The following is a 19,602-nucleotide window of genomic DNA, read 5'->3' as shown; positions in this document are numbered from 1 at the left end:
AATATATTGTGCCATTTATAACATCAAGTAGAAATCACCTACCCGACATTGCACTTCATACTCTTTAATTATTTCAGCAAAGCGTTTCTCTTGATCAAAGAACTCTATGCTCTGTGGATCCAGGAGCCCCAACTAAAACAAGCAAAAAGATTTTTTTTAAGTGAATGGAAAGACTACAGTAGCATCACACGCTGCTGATAGGAGCCAATGTATTCAGAAATGGCAAGCTAGACTTTTAGTTTGGTTCTAAATTCACATTTGTTGCATTAATTTTAGTTTCAGGTAAATTTATTTAGTTTTATAACTAAGAACATTAGAAGAGTCATGCAGGAACAGACCATCTAGGGTCCATCCAGTCCAGCATTCTGCTCAGACAATGGTCTACCAGCTGCCCACCAGAAATCCACAAGCAGGATGTTGGTGTAACAGCACAGAATCATAGAATTGGAAGGGGCCAAGGCGGCCACTGGGTCCAACCCCCTGCTGTTGCAGGTCACCAATTTCTACCATCCCACTTCTCCTCCTGTCCATGTTCCCTGTCAACTGGTGTACAGACATATTGCATCTGATATGGGTGGGAGCATCTAGCCATCAGGACTAGGAGCCATTGATAGGAACTGGCCTATTTGGTGGCCATCATGTAAACATGAGTTCCATGGTTTCACTACGTGTTGCATGAAGTGGGGCTTCCTTTTACCCAAAATTTCCCACCAATCAGCTGCACAGAATGACCCTAGGTTCTTATATTATGGAAGAAGAAAATCTCTCCCTATCTACTATCTCCACATCATTCACAATTCTGTACACTTCTATTATGTCTCCTCCTGCATGCCTTGTTCAGTTTGCTAAACAATCCCAGATACTGTAACCTTTCCTCATAGCAGAGTTGCCCCTGCCCTTGATCACAGTAGACATAACTATAGAAAATGCTATAGTCCTGTGCTGCTTGTACAACAACACTGGCAGTGTTTATTTTAACCAGCCATGTTCCGATTTCATGCAGGACTATTACCACTTGCATTTCACATTTGTTCCATTAACTTCACAATGGCCAAAGGCCCAAGGAGCCCTTTGCAAGTCTCAACTCCCACATCAAGGATGAAGGAAATGTAGTGTTTCATCAAGAAGAAGTTACCTTATCTTTCAACATGAAATCAAGATCCTTCTGAAGCTTCAGTACTTGTTTTTCAGATGCAGACAGTTTTTGAGCCACTTCAACAACCTCAGTTTGCAAGCGTCCATTTTCCTATAAAACACATAGATACCAAAAAGTTATTGGAACTTCATACAAAATCTAGTAAGACTGTAATACTTTTTGCATTTCTTGAGCCAGAGGGATACAACATGTAAAATGCAGCACAACCTGCACTCGCAAGCAACACTGTCAAGACAAAAAGCTGCTGTCACCATCTGATAACTCTCTTGGAACGGTGCTACTTCAGAATGCAGAGGTGGGATTATATGTTTGAATTGTTCCCACGTGGAAGAAAAAACCATCCTAAAATTTAAAATGACTTAACAAGGAGGAAGCTAGAGACAGCCAAGAATTTTTTGAGTGGGGAACTAAGCAAATAAACATATGGTTCTCCTGTCTGTCCCACCACCACTGTCTCATTCTGAAGTGGCACAATTCCAGGAAGGCTACATCATGGGTCTTCTCCAGGTGTATAGAGGGCAGCTCCAATTCTAATGACATACCACCCAAGAGCACTATAATTAATGTGCATATGCTGCAGTTCCCCAGGACCATAGAATGAGGAACTGGGTGCAGAATTCAACTTCCCATGAATCTCGGTTTTCATGTAAACAATAAGCAGAACAAGTTTCTCTCCCTTGTGGTTGCAAGGGAAATAAAAGTGTATGGGCAAAGCCCGGTGAAGTGAGGGAAGCCACATGTGGGAAGCCACAAGCACAATGAGATATGCAATGCAAAGTATAATCTTGTTGCTCTTGTTCCTTATTATGACTAAGATAGTAGACCTAGTCGTACACGGTGAGAGAAAATGCAGATTGATAAAATTAAGCAAGCTATGCTAGTCATAGGATGAAACAGTATTTTGTTTTGAACACAGAATGCAACAGCTGGGTTCAGATGACACAATAATCCATACTCAGCAGCTGACTATGGGTTGAGCTGTGGGTTGGACTGAAGCATGTGTTATCATGTTGTCTAAATCCAGCTGGAATAATCATGGATTGTTATTATTTGTTCAATTGTTATATTTATATCCTGCTTTTTCTTACAAACTACTCAAAGCAGCTTACATCATTCTCCTCCTGCTGCTCTCAAGCTTATCCTCACAAGAACCACCCTGTGAGGTAGGTTGAGCTGAGTGTCTGTGATTGACCCAAAGTCACCCAGTTGGCTCCATGGGCAAGCAGCGACTAAAACCCATAGAACTAAAACTCAGATCACCTGAGTCCCAGTCCCACGCTCTTAACCACTATAGCACATTAGCTTTCAACCACAAGCAAACCACAGTTCACAACCCAACAAATCACACAATCTCTTCATGGGTTGTTTGTGGGTTCAGACAACATGAGTACCCATGCTTCAACAACAACCACATTTCAATGACAACTCACAATCAAACCATGTTCCATACCTCAGCACGAGTTATTGCATTATCTGAACCCAGTCAGTGGACCAATGTTCTGAATACTTACCTTGATCACCAAAGTCAGCTTCTCCCTGAGACTCGACTCTTCCTCTTTAAGAGATTTAATATCTGCTTCTAATTTGGTTCTCTGATGGTTTACTTGTTGCAAGAGCAGTTCCCTTTCCATCTCTACTTCAAACTTCATAACAGTGAGTTTTCCTTTGTAATCTTGCTCAAGGTTTCTGCAATATATAAGCAGTATTACTGGTATTTGCAAGCATGTTTGGGTTCTTTACAATAAACGAGGTAGCTATGAGAAAAACACTTTTTGTAAATATTCTCTATTAAAAAATATAAATACACACTACTATAAAAATGTCTTCCATCAGTCATACTCTGACCCTCCATATTCTATTGTGGGTGAGACCACAAGCTAGTCAGTTTTCAATCTTTCAGAAATAGCAATCCTTTTTCCAATCATTGGAACCAGAATTTGGATTTAGGATGATTGGTCCAACTTATTTGCTTGATTGCCATTGTAGGCTTATTTTCCATAAGCATTTTACATTAAGCAATTTTAAATAAAAATGAGAATGCAGATTAATGTCAGGAACAAGAAGATGCTTCTTTATTCGGATTAAATAACTACACTGCTACTGATATCAGATTTTCAAGTGGGAATTTTCTGTTATAATTGTAGTTATCACAGTACTAATTTCGAAGACGGAGTGAGGAGAGAAGAAGCCCCATATTTTATTCTTCATATCCAGAAAATGCATTCAATGACAGTTTCTCCGCTAAGGTGCGGTTATCTCATGAACAGACACAGAAAGTGGTCTTGTACTAGGCCGTTTAGTTGACCATTCAGCATAGTCAGCATCTACTCGAACAAGCAGAGTTCTAAAGCATGTCAGGTAGAGAAAGGTTTTTCCTAGAAGATACTATCCAACACTTAACTCCTGATGCCAGGTACTGAGGCCAGGGCCTTCCATATCAGAAGATGTGCTCTTATAATGAACTTATGGATCCCTCCCTTTAATTCCAATTCCCTTAGGGCTGCAGGATTGGTTAACCTCTGCCTATTTCTAGCAGCTTCTAGTCTTCTCTAGAAGAAATTCCAGTTGTGCTGCATTTCCAAGTGCAGCAGCAGTACTCAGGGTTCCTGGCAGCTTATAAGAAGCTGTCCATTAAGCAGTCTAAACACTGCAATAAATTCCTGTATGTGTTCACTGAAGCAATTCTAGCCCTACCACACTTCAGCCAAACTGCTCTTACAGTTAAATTAGCTTAGAGAGAAAAACGTGATCTAGGGGTTAACTCAAAATTATATTCCATTGTTTAACTACAGTCAGCAGGAAAACAGGGAACAAAACCCTGACAAAATAGAGACTGTTTTAAAAGGATTTTGTGAGGAGAAATCAGCTTCTCCACACTGACGGTGTTAAAGAGTGATAGCACAACCATGCTGCTTTGCTCCATCGTTTCTTCTTCTCTGAAAGCATGAAAGGATGCCAATTTTATTGTGCTGCATAGAAGTCTGCTCTTTAGATTCTCCCCTTATATATGCATGTAAAATGCTATAAACCATCAGAAAGATGCCAAAGGCTGGTTCCCATACTTGAGTTTACTCTCGTTATGGTGCTCCAGAGCAGTGTGATTGTCATCCACCTCATTAAAAAGCTGCACATTCCGCTTTTCCACCTTCTCTAGTTCGGCTCTTGCTCGGTCTCTCTCAATGGAAATCTGCTCCATCTGAGCTCTGCAAAGGCAACGAAGGTGCTGCTTACTGTGCATTCCAATGAACTCTACATACATCATTCCGTTCAGTTTCCATTGCGCTTTTCCCACTGAGGTAATGCAAAGACCACCCTTCTTCATCACACCAGTATTCTTAAACACCAAGCTACTTGAGCTAGCTCTCCACGTTAAGTTTCTTTTATACTAGGGTGGGGATGGGTGTCCATACCAATATAAACAATGCACTAAGTTCTGGCATGCGAACTGGTACATATACCTCCCAGTGTGACTGGCCTTACATATATTTTATTGTATTTATTTATTAGGATATTTTTATCCTGTCCATTACGGTTCAACTCTGGATATATGCATCAGGCATGTGCCTGGCTTTGAATGTACTAAAATACAACCAAGACAATCAACATTTGGGTTGCCCATAGCTGTTGACTCCAGTTTTCAGTGACCCTACTTGGCTCACAAATGGAGGTACTGGAAGCAGGAAAGAAGCAACTGTGAAGACATCTCTAGGATCGCTAGCTTGGTCCCTGCAGTTCAAGAGATATCAAAGATTCCTTTTGTTATGGTTTCATTGTGTGGTGGCCAGCCAAAGATTACAGTCCCATCCACACCTAGTTACCTATACAATTTGATGAACAACATTCTGTTCATTCAAACAATAGTGATACAATTAGGCAGCGATGCATTGAGAAAGCCATTTCTTCAGAGTAACTTGGATGGGAGAAAATGGGAAGTGAGGTAAAACAAACCAATAGCATTCAAAAATATTATAACAAAGGAAAAGATGCCGAAACACACACACACACACACACACACACACACAAGATTATGTGTTTTGGGATTAGCACTGATCCTGTAAAACAGGGCTGGGCAATGGGCAGTCCTCCAAATGTTTTGGCCTGTAACTCCCATCAGCACTAACCAGCATAGCCTATGATGGGGGCTCATGGGAACTGTAGGCCAAAATATCTAGCAGGCCACTGGTTACCCACGCCTGCTATAAAGACATCACAGGGCCCTTGTGGAAATTGCAGAACTACAGGCAAAGATCAGTAGATGAGGTGGACAGAATGAGGTGGACAGAAAGCAGACTGGGATTTGCTGGTGGAGCTCTAGGTGACCTATGGTAAACCAATGAAATGTCAGACTCCCAAATGATTAACAAGGCTCCACCCCCACCAAACTAGGTCATTGAAATAAATGTTTGGTACGGGATATCATGTGATCCGTTTTTGTGCATGAAAGGACTTATGAGCTGGGTTCTGGTATTGGCCACAAATTCCTGGGCTGAGCTTGTGCTCAGAGGCATTATGGTTCTTAATCTACAGGATGAAATTGCCTGCCTGAATCATTACTTCTCACATGATACCAGTTGGTGAAGCTCAAGATTCTGGTAAAAATTCAGTACTTGAAGTCTGTCTACCTTCAACCTAGAGCATAAATCTAACTCATCCTGGTGCTGCCCAGATGTTTTGGGTTAGGCCGCCCCAGGCAGTATGGCCAATGATCAGCAACGATGGGAAGTTCAGTATAAACACAACCTGATGAAAGGCATCAGGTTGGGGGAGGCTGGTCTAACTGAAGCCACCTTTCCACACAACTAGCGCTTCTTCTCTATGGTGTGCCTTTCTATGTTTACAGTATATGCTCACAACTGGATGCGCAAGAACCACATAATCACGATTATGATACTTGCACCCACTCTCCACATCCAAATAAGACTGGACCTCTGAGAATGGCAGCAAAGGATTCAAGCATGTATTCCCTCTCCCATCCCAAAAAGGCAAAAACAAGAACCAGTTACTCTAGATGGTGAAGTTCATTTTTACAGGATGCAAAAGCTGCCTGTTGAAGTCCATTCTTGGAAGCCATTATCTCATCATCAAGTACCATAGACAGCTCCAACAGGTTCACTCTCTCCTCCATGTTGAAATCCAAACCCTATAAAATGGAAACAACTTCTCAAAATCAAAGGAAACTTAACTCAGCATCTCATTTATTTACTTTAACAGGTTTTCAAACTATTACTAATATTTCTTTTTCAATGCCACTGTGTGTTAGGTTTTGTATAAAGAACAGACAGTGTCCACAGTCAGAGGTATTGGTTTAACAGTCTGAGAGATGGGATAAAACTAGAAGGTGCAGGAAGAAAGGGATTATTTTTAAGACCTACTAATAGCAGGAAGGGCAGACAAGGTGAGGAGACAGGAAGGGCTTTGCAATAGGGGGATTTATAGGGCTTTGGCAGAACAGGTAAAACTGTTCAAGGTACTTGAAGGCTCATGGCAGAAAGCACTAAGGTAGGAGCAGTAGCATTATGAAGAAAAGAGTGAGCAACAGATGAGCTTACAGAGAGGGGAGAAGAATGCAAGAAAGGGAATGACCCTGATTCTTGGGGCTGTTTGTAGAGCACCAGAATTAAACTAGTTTCACAGTTGTTTAAAATGTATAGCATAGATATTGTATCAATTAGAAATTTAAGGCAAAGATACAATTTACCAACAGATTTTATTTGGGAGGGAAGAGGGGAGGAGATTTATACTAGGCATAGTGAGGGAGCATATATTATTACATTATTGTAACACATGTAGAGCCTTCTTTGCTTCCTCTTGCAAAGAACTCCTATAGTCTCTTTTCTGATTTCCAAAGCAAGCTCACAGATGCTTCAAAAGTCAGACTAACATCAGGTGCATCTATTAGTCCAGTCAATGTTGCATGCCTTTCATCTTTTTTAAAGCCTGAGAGAACAATCTCAGACAAGCATTAAAATCTTTGCGATGGAAACCAGAATACTAGTAATTCACAAAAATGCAATTAAAGAAGAGTCACAAGAACCTTAAGAATCTCCTTGCAGTTCTCAACCCCTTCCTGGGCCCAGATGGAAGCAATCTGCTCGGGACTGGCAAAGCCACTGCCGTCATCAATACTGGAGAAAAGATTCAAGGCTGCAGAACCAGAGATAAAAGACGGCGTTGCACTCCGATGGACACTCTCTTTGAAAATCTGAGAGAGGGTAGAAAGAGAAGTACAGAGAAGAGAAAACATCACCGGAGAGAGGATGGGTTCGGCCCAGATGTACGCTGGTTCAATTGTGCTGACAGAGGTGGGCTTCCTCGTCCCCACTCATGCTGGCCCGGGTGAGAGGAAGGAGCCCTGGAAGCTACTGTGCGCTTGCTCCCCGACTCTCCGCCTGGCAAGCAAGCAAGCGGCATCAATGCTGAGAAAGAGGATGAGGAGGAGCACCAGCAGCCGGTGACAAGGGTGTTCAGTATCTAGACTCACCAAGGAAGGGGGGTCCACTGAGGATACTTTGCTCAGGCACCCACAAAAACCCATAGCTGGCACTGATCAATCAACAAGGGAATGAATGATCTGCCAACAATCTCAGTATACATAAACCAACAAGTGTCTTTGGGCTGAGATATGGAAACCTTGGCCAAAAGCTAGCAGAAGGCCCCTTTTAAGCTTGCCACACAAGGACTAGTCCTCTCTCCTCCACCCAAGGAGAATTAGTTTGTTTCAAGCTGAGAACAAGAGAAGGATTGGTTAGCAGCCATTTGTACTTAAGCTTACTGGATTGTAATTAGAAGTCACTTAAAAAAAATCCCTACCTTTGAAAAGCTTTTATGCAAATATGAGTGCTTACTCTTGGACACTTGGACTTCCGGTGCCACCTGTCTTTCTGATGACACACATTCACACCACACACTGGATGGGATTCCTATCAGGACTCTTGTTTCTAAGTTTTAATCCCAGGCAAGTGACTATCTAATTAAACAGATGTGAGGCCATATTGCACTAGATTATGTTCCGAGTTCAGAGTTGCCACCTTTCTGTTGTGGTTCAAAGCAAGGGGGAATCTCAGAAATCTCACTGCATACAAGAAAGCTTCCTATACAGCCCTTTTGACCCAGGTCAGAGGCTGAATTCTAATGCGGACTTAGCCAAATATTGGATTGCACTCAGAACCTTCTCGGAGCACAAAGGCGCATTTGTATGACCCTGCAATTACTGAATTATTTGAGTCACTTCTTCATTTTCCAATTTGAGTTTCCATTTCTGCAGCTGTTTTGACTAGCTACTCATCTCCACTCATACCGAGCCTCCCACTTCTCATCCACCCACCCAGTTTCGGAATCAAGTTGTTGAGATAGTTAGAAAAGACAAATGACAGAACCCATGAATCCCTCCAACACTTCAGAGTGAATCATTAAGGCAAGGCATTATAAATTCTGCTTTTGCTTTCCAAGGATGCAAAGTGAAAGCAGTGCCTTCATTCTGGAATCTTTCAGACCACTTTTTAAATTTGGAACTGGCGTTCAAGGCACTCTGGCACATTTCAGATGCAAAAGGAAACCATGTTTTTTGGCTATGTGAACAAGTCATGGTGGGGCTTGTTTCCCTTCTCTTCATGCACCAGGAGGATGCAAATGTTCAAAAACATTTGCTTCTGATTTTAAATCAACCAAAATTTTCCATAAGAACAAGCTAGAGACACAACACTACTCAGTTTAAAACTATGCACTATCTGAACAGCTTCAATGCTAAAATAACATTTTTGAAGATGCCGCTCTCAGAAATCATTCCTTAAGGATTACCTGGTGAGATGGTGATTTTTGATGTTTTGGTTTGTGTGGTGTTGAGGAAACTGGACAAGGAATGGGGCTGTGGCTGAACAAGCCAAGCTGGAACTCCTTCAAACTTACTCTGCCATCTCCATCACTATCCAACTTACTAAATAATTCTTCGAGATCCTGCAAGAAACACATTTTCAAAAACACTGTACCACTCAGAGGAGACTACCTTAAATAGAAATAACAACTTAGAAATTGAGCATTTTTACATTGTACACAAAAGACAAAACTGAATTCTGTGTTCATTTATATTGCAGAACTACCAAATGTCCTTGGAAGCAGATCAGTGCCAACTACCATGGCCTTTAAGCAGCAAAGTCCCGTAAGGGGTCTGATCTTGGCAAAACAAACGCCTTTTGAAAGCTGAGCAAACTAAAAAGTGAGAAAAATATGCAAGCACTCCAGCCTTCAAACACTGCCCCCTGGAACAAAACCAATTTTCCTCAGCCTTCCAGAAGGGGGGCCAGCATCTCTCCTTGGAACAGAACGTTTTTCCGGCAGGAACCATTTTGCTTATCCAGACTAGCCTAGCCTAGCCAAGAAAGCACGCTGGTGCTCTTAAAAGCCCTGCCTCATTACTAGTAAACTATTTCTTTTTGTTTTCTTTGCTTTTTCAGTCTCCCATTCCTGAACAGACAGGTAATAGAAGTATCAGATGAGGCTTCAGAGATCCAAGAGCAGAACCACCCCATACTTTGTGGGCAGGGTGATGATCCAAGAAACAAACAGCAGCCAGGGGTGGGTTGTCACTGGACATTTTCGTTTTCTCAGAAGGGCTGCAGCTTCCACAGCCCAGAAAGGTAGTTTTCCAGTCACAGGTATCTTCAGCACAGCCATACTGATTTCATTCCAAGCTACATATTCATCACACACTATAAAACAGACTCTTTTTTGGCAAAAACAACAGGAAAGTTCTGATCAAGGTTTTGGCGTGAGGAAAACCCACACTAATTGAGTATTGGTCTGATGTATCTCTGTGGTGTTTAATGTCCTTCAGTAGCCTCAGGTGAAAACAGGAATTTCCTTATGTAGAATTTCTATTCGCTGAGATTCCCACAGTTTAGGTTGATATGTTAGCTGTGACCCTACCTGAACAGAGATAACACACTGGCAGATAGCCATCCTCTGGTAGCCTCCTAGCTGGATTACTGCAATGCAGTATAAGTGGAGCTTCCTTTGAGGGTGGCTTAGAAACTTCAGTAAGTTCAAAACAGAGCTGCTTGTCTACTGGGGTTGCTCACTACCACCATGCAACATCAGTGCTTTGCCGTCTGCACTGGCTTCCAGTTCATTTCCAAGCCCAATTCAAAGTGTTGGTCAGGACCTTGGTACCAGAACATCTAAGAAAATATCTCCTGCTTGGATAAAATCATCTTTGGAGACCCTTCTCTGAGTGTCTTTGCCACACAAAGTTAGCTGGTAGAAGAAAGAGGGCTGTCCGTCCATGCCTGTTCGTGGAATGCCCTCTGGGATCCATCAAGTGCCAACAACATTTGGCATCAAGTGCCAACATTTCCTTTATGGTGCAAGGCAAAGGCCTTTTCTTCTAAGCACCTAGGGTTGTTTTTTTTTTTAATTCTAGAACTATATTTATAATTTCCTATGCTGTTAGTTTTACATTTTATTCTTTTAGCTTTCATGGTTGCACATTGCATTTATTTTTCTTTTGTTCTTGTGATCAGCCCAGTAAACCTCTCTTATTGGAGACATAACAACATCATCTCACCTTAATTCTCTGTCGAAAGGTTTTTAAGCTGTTACAGTGCCTATTGGAACCATTCTGCTTCCATTTCGGTTGGAAGGACAGAGCAGCCCCTCCACTGGAGAAGGAGAGAACAGACCTTGCCAGTCTCGTTCAGGGAGTGGCACCATCTGGGGTGCCCTCTGGGGTTCTCCTACATGATGGAGAAATTTCTTTTGCTTCAGAAAACCAGCAGCTGGCCCACACTGTGGCAGCAGCTGATAATGGTCCTGACCCAATTCACTAACTCTAACTCTGAAGGGTGGGAGATGGTATACTGAATAGTACTTTCCAGATGGGGCACAATCACACCCCATCCCAACCTCATTTGCTACTTTTCTAATATAAAAAGGAGTGGGGAAACAGCTGTAACAGCAAAATGCACCCAACAGCAAAGAGATGGGCTGGTGGTGGAAAAAGCCAGTGTAGCATAATAGTGCCAGACTAGGAATGGAGAGACTCGGGTTCAAAATTTTATGCAGCCACGGGCCAGTCACACTCTCTGCCTAACCTGCCTCACAGGAATGCTGCAAAGACAAGTGGGTGAGGGAGTTCCTTTGAAAAGGGGAGCTCTGGACACTTGGAATAGGATGCCTAAATGATGAATATTCTGGGCACAGCCACCATTTTCCCATGCATGGGCCATGCAGCATTGCTGAGAGAAGTTTCCAAAAACCACATTTATCCTACCTCTTTATTCAGCTCCTTGAGCCCAATGTTCTTGCAAACAGTAGCCAGCTCTTGCTTGTTCAGGTACCCATTATGCCCGATACCAAGGTCTTCCCAGATGTCCCGAACCTGATTCTCAGTCATGTCAAAATATGAGGTCAAGACTTTTCTGGGGCTGTCATATAGGTCATCATCCCAGGTGCACATTCGACCTATAAACAATGAATTTCCACTAGTTAAATAGAATTGTACTTTCCCTCTAATTATACTATCAGTTTTATTACAGACTGCTCCTTGTGTAAAACCCTTCTATTTAAATGGAAGCTACATTTTCATTACCCTCTGAAGAGTTCATTTTTTCTCATTGCTTCCTCTAGTGCTTACCATCCAGGGCTGGCCTGAAACATTTTGCTTCCTGATGTGAAGGGCAAGATGGCTCTTCTACCCTTTCCATGCTCAAAAGCCAACTGGATTGGGAGTTAACTCTTACTTCATATGTAAGTCTCCTCACCATACCTGCAGAAAGCAGGTTAGCAGAATACGTAGGGCAGACAGTGTGTGTCGTACACACAATGGTGTCTTCCAACACCTTCTCCCAATCCACAACCCTCTTCATCTACCTCACTCTGCCAGACAGAAGGGCCAGTCATCTAAATGTACCCCATGTAAAAGGCAACATGCTCTATTGATTTGGAACCCTTTGTATAGAAGGTGTACTAAACATGTTGCATTTCGATCCAAACCCCTAATGCAGCATTGTTTCCAAAATCTGTAGGGTTTCTGTTGTAGTTGGAAGTATTTTACAATAAGAATTAAAACTCCATTTTTCTGGTGTTGTATGAAAGCATCAGAAGCAGATCCTTCTGCCTACCCTCATGTTTATATATTCTGATCAAGTTTACATTTTTCCCACCTTGACCCTCAAACATCTCATGCTGCTGTTCTTTCATGCTTTCAGGCTCTTCATCTGATTTTAGGCTCTGAAAAGAATAAGATTAAGTATTTTATGTAAGCTATGGAGACAAGCTTGAAGAAAAATAACGAGGACAGGAAGCCCAGCAAGTATGACAGCTATTGAGAAATTGCCAGGTATTTCAAGTTCATAATGCTTACCACCAGCACTTGCCCCAAACAATATTTGCTCTCTAGTAAATATTTCAAACCAACTGGTGATTTAGGTCATGTACTAGTAGAAGCTGAATTTCTCAATTCTTTTTACTATATAAGAAATATATTTCAAGGAATGGCATGGACTTAAAATTGATATCATCTTTCTTGGATCAATTGTACAAAAGCTGATAATCTAATCATCTAATACGGTACCCTGAAGCGTATCAAATGGTTAAACATAAGCTCTGTGATAAAACTATAAGGGTGCCATTATGAAAATTCCAAGAGAGATGTCTCTAGTTTGAAACATTTCAACTTGAAAATTATTGCTCAAGATTACTAAAATATCTGTATGTTTGAGAATGGTTAAAGGAATGCCCCTAAAAACTATACTGGATTTGGAAAAATTATAAACACAGACTAAAACACGAAGCTGAATTCTTCTTTAATCAGACAATGGGGCTGTTCGCGCTCTTCAGCTTGCTGTGATTTAAGCCATGGCAAGTCATAACACCCACGAGTACCATCCTGAATATTCAGCCCCTTGACTGTGAAACATTGCATCATACGAACCCAATCAAGAGGGTTTATGGAAGGGTTAAGGAACAGACTAAGGTTCATGTGACTTGATAAAATTCAGTTGGGGGTTGAATGTTCAGGACAGTACCCCTGAGCACTGCAGATTTTCATAGCTTAAATGACCCACAACCAGTCATGCAAACCCTGCTCATTGCTTGGATCTTAGCTAATTCTTCATCGGTAGAAGTATCCCCATAGGGGAGCTCCAGTCATGCTTCCCACCAGGAGGCAAGACAATCTCTTTGAATTTCTCCTCCTCCTGCAGTCCCTTACACTCCCAAAAATTTGCTTCAGCATTTAGGGCATCCTCTGAAATAGGGTGAGAGGTGGCATGGGGGCTGCAGGGAAGAGGGAAACTGCTTAAGATCTCCTCCCTTCTTTCTCTCTCTCTAGTGAAAACCTCTGCTGGATCAGAGTGTCTTTCAGGGACAAAACAAGCTCTTCCATTTGTAGAATAGAACTTAGAAGCCAACCCAAATGATAGGTTACTTCTGTAAAGTGAAAGGAAATACTCATTGGCCATCCATGAAAAATCCTGTAAGTTGGCAGAATTCATGGGCCACAGACTATGGAATAGGGAAACTTAGCTATTGGTCTAGTATATGACTATGGAAAGATTTAAGAAAAGAGACATCTTTGTGAAGGTTTTGTTTGTTTTGGGGAGGAAGCAATATAACAAAATACGTCTAATACCATGGTTCCACAGTAGTACTGCATATGCGCTGCAGAAAATTCATTTCCTAGCAAGTTTTGAAACAATGAACTAATCATCTGTCTTGAAAACTTTAAGCCTTCAAATGCATATGTGCATAGGCCCAACGTGTTCCAAAGAAAGCTTAAGGGCAGATTCGCCTAATCTTTTTTTTAATGTAAAGGCATACATACCAATATGACTTTTGATTTAGCAGTACCCTATTTATTTGGGATATTTCTAGGCCTTTCAATCACTCTTGAGTCTCTGGACGGCTCACAACCATTATGGTCACAATATACCTCTGCTTGGTTCATCCCACTTTTGGAAGATTTGCTTTTGTACAACATGTTGCAATCTTGAAAAGTTTAAAAGCAGTCACTGTGTTATCATGTCAAGAAAAACCACACTAGGACAAGGAATCTCAACTATGTATCTCATTTTGACTCATTCCATTAAAGGAGAAAGCAGAAAAGAACAGGAATCTAAGCATGCCCTCGGTAAAGAGTTTTGGAAAGAAGAAATGTACAGCCATTCTGGAAACCAGAAGAAAATTCACTTGTACTACCCAGGACTGCAAGAACAAGCAGTAACCTGTTCCACACAACCAAGATTGTGTGTCATGTGGAGCAAGGCAGAGAAAAAATTCAGACATTTTCCTTTTAATAAAAACCGGGTTCTGAAAGTTCAGGCTGGGCTTGATAGAGGTAGATCTGTGTGTTTCAATGTGAATTCGCTCCAAAGCACAAAGTCGATGGGAAATTTTACTAGAAACATGTGGAAGCGAGAAGGACAAAGCCCCTGTCCTGCTAGCCATTCGCCTTCCTGAAGTTCCTCTCCCCAAATACTTTCTTCCTGCAGCCAAGCTCACACAAACAATGGGTGCTAAGCAGGGGTGAGGGGGAGAGAAGATTTGTATGCCTGGCTACCCTTGCATCGTTTTGACAGTCATAAAGTCAGGCAAGCATTCACCCTCCAGTCACACAATTTACGTCAGATTTCAGTTTAAAACACAAATCAGCTCTTGCCACATCTATCACAACAGCACTGAAGCAGCATCCTGCCCCTGAACTGTGCCACTTTGAGCTGCAAGGTGGAGATTTCCAGGACTGCTTGTTCCTCCAAACATATAGAATGTCCAAACGAAGGGCAGAAAACTAGCACCTCAGAGACAAGGCGAGACAAACACCCTTTTCCCTGACATGCTAGCTTTTTTAGCAGGGAAATTTATTTTGCATGGAACAGCAGTCATGTGAGTCCTCATCTAAATATACAAATGCAATGTATTAATAATAGTAGTAATTTATAAATTGCAAAATACCTCATGCACAAAACATGCTACTATCATAATTATTTTATGTAGAAGTGGTTAATCTAGAATTGGTTACAATCTGGATGGGTGACTTGAATGCACGAGTCTATGATTGTTGTTGTAAACTGCCCAGATAGCTAATGAATATTCATTAAGGCAACAATTGCAAACTTTGTGCTCATCCAGAACAGAACTATTAAAGAAACCTGTGAGATTTAATAGGCTACTTCTCTTAATCAAGTCCAAGCCACCATAAATATAACATTTAACAGATGTCAAGGAACTCAATTAAATCCAATCAGCCTGTTTCAAAATAGTTGAAAGAAAAATACTTGAACTTACCTCCACACTCTCCAAAGATGCTGAGCGCCTCAACTGACTTTTCACATTTACCTTCGCTTGCTGCTCCTGTAAGTACTTGGAGGTTTCCAACTTAGTGCCCTGGAGTTCTGGTCTAGTTCGGCGACCGTACCACTTTGCCCCACTGATGTATTTCGGCTTGACTTCATCTGGAACAACTATGAGACAGAAACGGTAGCTGACCTGGTTCATGTAATTTCCTTTTCCTGTTTCCCATTTTTCTTTCTCAGTCCAAGTAAAGCTTTTTAAAAGGGCAGCTAACAAACAATGTAATATCTAAGATGCTACTGCAGACAATTTGTATTGTTCCATATATCAATGAACATTTAATTAAAAATTAGGAATCTTTGAGCTAATTTTCTTCTCATCTGAGGAAACAGTTTTTCCAACGCTGATCCTCTCTCCTTATGGTGTGCAAAAGGTGGGGAGAGACATATATGGAACAAACTCCTCATTAAGGTCTGTCTGGTGCCAACCTTACTATCTCACTCTTTACCTACCTGGCTCCAAATAGCTGCTCTCATCATCTGAAAGACCAAGATTGATGCTTGAGGACAATATGGTCACAAAGCCTTCTTTAAACTCCTCAAAGTTAACCTAGCAGAAGACAAGCAGAAAGTCATGTTAAGTTAGTTCTACAGCAGGACAAAAGCTCAATTCTGCTTTTTCTTCTGTCTCATTCATTGGGGAAGATAAAGTGGACTGGTAGAAAAAGCGGCAATATCAAATCCCTAATAGAATCTTACTTTCATTTGTTCATCCCAAAATGTATCCATGTATGAACTATTTTGTTAGTTAACTGGAGCCAAAGGAGAGAATATATATGTACTTTTAATGAATATCACAATTTGCACGATATAGATTTCTCTGGCTCTTCAACTTGGAGAGACATTGGCCTCTACCATTCTCCTAATTAGTATTTGAATTACAGGATTACATGGGTCTTCATAGAACTCACATACCAGCTTCAGCAAGGGGTACTCTGTAATATGTGGGGTACCTCAAATATTGCTGGTCCTGCATGAAACCCAAGACATAAGGAAGTAGCAAAGAAGATATAAAGCTGAGCCTAAGAGAACTTTACATTAGTTTAATGGCATCTAATAAGGTTAATTTTTATTCAGCTCTTGAAAATCAATTGGATATTCATCTAACCCTAACCCATGTTCGTATACAACTTATGGAAAATTCCATAGGTCTTAGGATCATTTGAAAGTTCACCTTTACTACCCAGAATATAAAACATTTTCATACAGGTTTCATTCTGTTAAGTGTGTTCTGAGAAAAGAGCTTCCCTTTTGAGAAAGAGGTATTGGCATTTTGTTTATTCTTCACAGCAAGAAAATGATTATTTCTTGGTACTCTAGAAATCTCTATAGGGAATATCAGACAGAGATAAGCTAACCTTTGTTTACAGCAGTCTCTAGATGATATATAAGGATGGGAACAATTGGTTTAGTCAGTATGAGAGAGTAACTTTTGTTCCATCAAACAGAACATGCTTTCAGTTTCTAGCAAGTTCCATTAGTCAGGTCTCAGTTGAGAAAAGGAAAAGGGGGTGGAGGAAAAAAGTAATTTATAACTCTCTGCTGAAAAACTATAAGGATGTCTGTGAATTCCCTGATATTAGTCTACATTCTAGAAAACCAGCAAAACACAAAAGAGTAAGGCTTGATTTCATCACTAAAAGACAAGGACATAGTTATGGAAAAAACTGAACATATTGACTGCATTCAGTCTTCCAAACCATGTTAAAGGATCAAGAATAAGTATGCCAAATCTCAAACACGCCCTTTCCGCGCTTCTCATCCAAGTAGAGGCGATTAGAGGCATCTACTCCTAGCTAGTCCCACACCATCTCCCCCGCCCACATTTGCCTTAGTGCATTGTTTCTGGTGCTGAGAACAGTAGTAGTTGAAAAACAGTCTGAACAAAAGGCAAGGGAGATGTGGAGTTGAGTAGGACTCAGAACCCATATTCAAATCCCAGAGATCCTAAAGGACATTGACCATAGCAGAAATATGGGGAGACATGTGACGAACAGTGCCCAAAACAGAATGAGTAGGCCAGACACAATCATGGAAGTGGGATGGTTATTGGTCTTCTTACAAAGCAATGGGGTAGCATCAATGAAGTTAGCTTGCACATTTGGGGGAAAGCATGTCTGCATTTTGAAGTCAGTGATGGGGCTCAAAAAACCAGAGGAAGCCAGGCCAGTCAAGAATTTTGTGAATGGATGAAAACAAACCCTGAAAGTGGGAGAAGAGACTGCCACTTTGAAGTTATCAGAGAAGTGTGCCTTCACAATATTCAGGTGCAAAGTCTTGGAGCTACTTACCCTAGCAAAGTGATTATTCCCCAGGAGTGTTTCCAGAAGTAAGGGTAGCTGTCTTTCCAGATGCAGCTTGTGACATAGCTCTGTCAGCTCCTCCTTGTCTAAATACCCGGAACCTGTGGTATCACAGCTGTCATACACATCCTTGAGCTGGGACACATATTTGTTCTCTTCCTCACCCATCCCATAGTATACAGAACTCAACCTAAGAGAAGCAAACCAGAAGAAATGAGGGTCAAATTTATCAGCATTTGTGTATTTGATTATTGGTCCTAATTGGGCTTTTCTCGCTTCTATTTTATTGAAAAACCATACCTTTTTACCAAGTCAGTCAACTGTGAGGGTTTATTATGAGGGTCCTGAAGAGGTGCAGAAGCTCCTGGGCCAAATCCAGTCCTCTGGGTGTTTGCAGATGACCCCTTGCCCTTACTCTGACCCTACCTCCAACCAATCATTCAGTGATTTTCTGGTTTTTCACCCTCCCAGGCACCTCTACAAATATCCTAAAAGGCTGGAATGCCCAAGACTTGGTTGCTTGGTTGCTTTAAGGTAATTTGGTATTTGGGACCTACCCACTTTGCTTTCGGCCTTACCCATCGCTGGAATGTAGACACCAAAATCTTCTTTGAAATGGAATTCAGCCCTTGGCCTGAAAAAGATTCTGCACCCCAGAATGAGAGATTTGAACAGCCTATAATCCATAAAGTTTGTGTTCTCTCTTTGGAGTAAAAAGAGACTCTCCCTCTCTCTCTTTTTCTTCTTTTTTAAAGGAGATGCTATCTTTCAAGAAATAAACTTCCATCCACTACAATTTCATTCTCCATTTCATGTGGTAAAATTGGACATTTTAGAACATTTCTGCTTATATTTAGATCTAGTTCTTCGGAAGTCGTAAGGATGTGAAGAGCCAAGCTGGATGAGATCAAGCATCCATCTAGCCCAGCATTCTGTTCACACTGCGGCCAAGACTACTAGCCACCGATAGCCTTATCTTTCATTAATTTGTCCCATCCTCTTTTAAAGCTGTCCAAATTGGTGGCCATCGCTCAGTGTAAGGCAGCTTCCTATGTTCCTGTGAGTTGTGCTAATGCTTAGGCATGGGCCTGAAAATTCCATGCAGCTTTCCTGTGTGAGAAAAATATCATTATACAGGATGGTCAGCAGACCTTGGGTGGTAGGCCTGTAACTGCTTACAGACAGCGGCTCAACTTAAACAAGTTGCTCACCAGCAACAGACATGCAGCAGAGAAATGATCACAGGGACCAGAGCCTACAGCAGACACAGATGGTAACACTATAGTGCTACCTAAAACATTAGGGCTTCATACACCTGTTCATATTCCAGGGTGACATAGGCCATCATTTGTCAGCAATACCTTACTGCATTCTGCTGAAGTTCCAGTGCAAAAGAATAAACAAACACAACTCTGAAATCAGGAATCACTTGTTTACAAACCAGCCAGGGGGACATTTCTCTTCCTGGGACACTCTATCAATATCTTGAAGGTTGACCCTGCTACTCCCCAAAAAAATCTTAAGGTGACAGATCTTGAGTAACAATTCCAGTGACATATATCAGTGTGAAATTGCTGCAGTATACTTCTTGAAAAGATTCTCTTCTATTCCCTTGGTTCGAACATGGAAACCTTTTGTTGTTGCTTTAAGCATATCACAAGTGTGAATCTACTCATTGGTGGGGAATCATCCAACTTTTGCAAAGCACAACTGTCAAGGCAGTTATAATTGTCTATGCTCTTTATATTACTGCTCCCTCTGACTTGCCAGTTTACAATCCCCAACCCAAGCACGTGTACAG

At 41.4% G+C, this 19,602-nt stretch overlaps 1 protein-coding gene across 2 annotated transcripts in view; it reads right to left on the bottom strand.

The window, feature by feature from the left end:
- Window positions 1–19,602, bottom strand: part of NINL (ninein like) — a 54,814-nt gene that overhangs the window by 21,964 nt on the left and 13,248 nt on the right. For both annotated transcript variants that reach the window (XM_044429038.1, XM_044429039.1), the window contains exons 2-13: window positions 17,790–17,991; window positions 15,952–16,048; window positions 15,434–15,609; window positions 12,313–12,379; window positions 11,421–11,611; window positions 8,954–9,109; window positions 7,191–7,358; window positions 6,160–6,296; window positions 4,219–4,359; window positions 2,668–2,842; window positions 1,136–1,246; window positions 43–132 (exon numbers count right to left, since the gene is read on the bottom strand). In XM_044429038.1, the coding sequence (XP_044284973.1) occupies window positions 43–132; window positions 1,136–1,246; window positions 2,668–2,842; window positions 4,219–4,359; window positions 6,160–6,296; window positions 7,191–7,358; window positions 8,954–9,109; window positions 11,421–11,611; window positions 12,313–12,379; window positions 15,434–15,609; window positions 15,952–16,048; window positions 17,790–17,969 (1,689 nt within the window). In that variant the 5' untranslated portion in view covers window positions 17,970–17,991. The remainder of the gene's footprint in view (window positions 1–42; window positions 133–1,135; window positions 1,247–2,667; window positions 2,843–4,218; window positions 4,360–6,159; window positions 6,297–7,190; window positions 7,359–8,953; window positions 9,110–11,420; window positions 11,612–12,312; window positions 12,380–15,433; window positions 15,610–15,951; window positions 16,049–17,789; window positions 17,992–19,602) is intronic.

This window comes from Varanus komodoensis, unplaced genomic scaffold (assembly GCF_004798865.1).
Source record: "Varanus komodoensis strain SLA01 unplaced genomic scaffold, ASM479886v1 scaffold2, whole genome shotgun sequence".
Classification (NCBI taxonomy): Eukaryota; Metazoa; Chordata; class Lepidosauria; order Squamata; family Varanidae; genus Varanus; species Varanus komodoensis.
The sequence above is the reverse complement of the archived record's forward strand: the minus strand, read 5'-3'. Positions and strand labels throughout refer to the sequence as shown.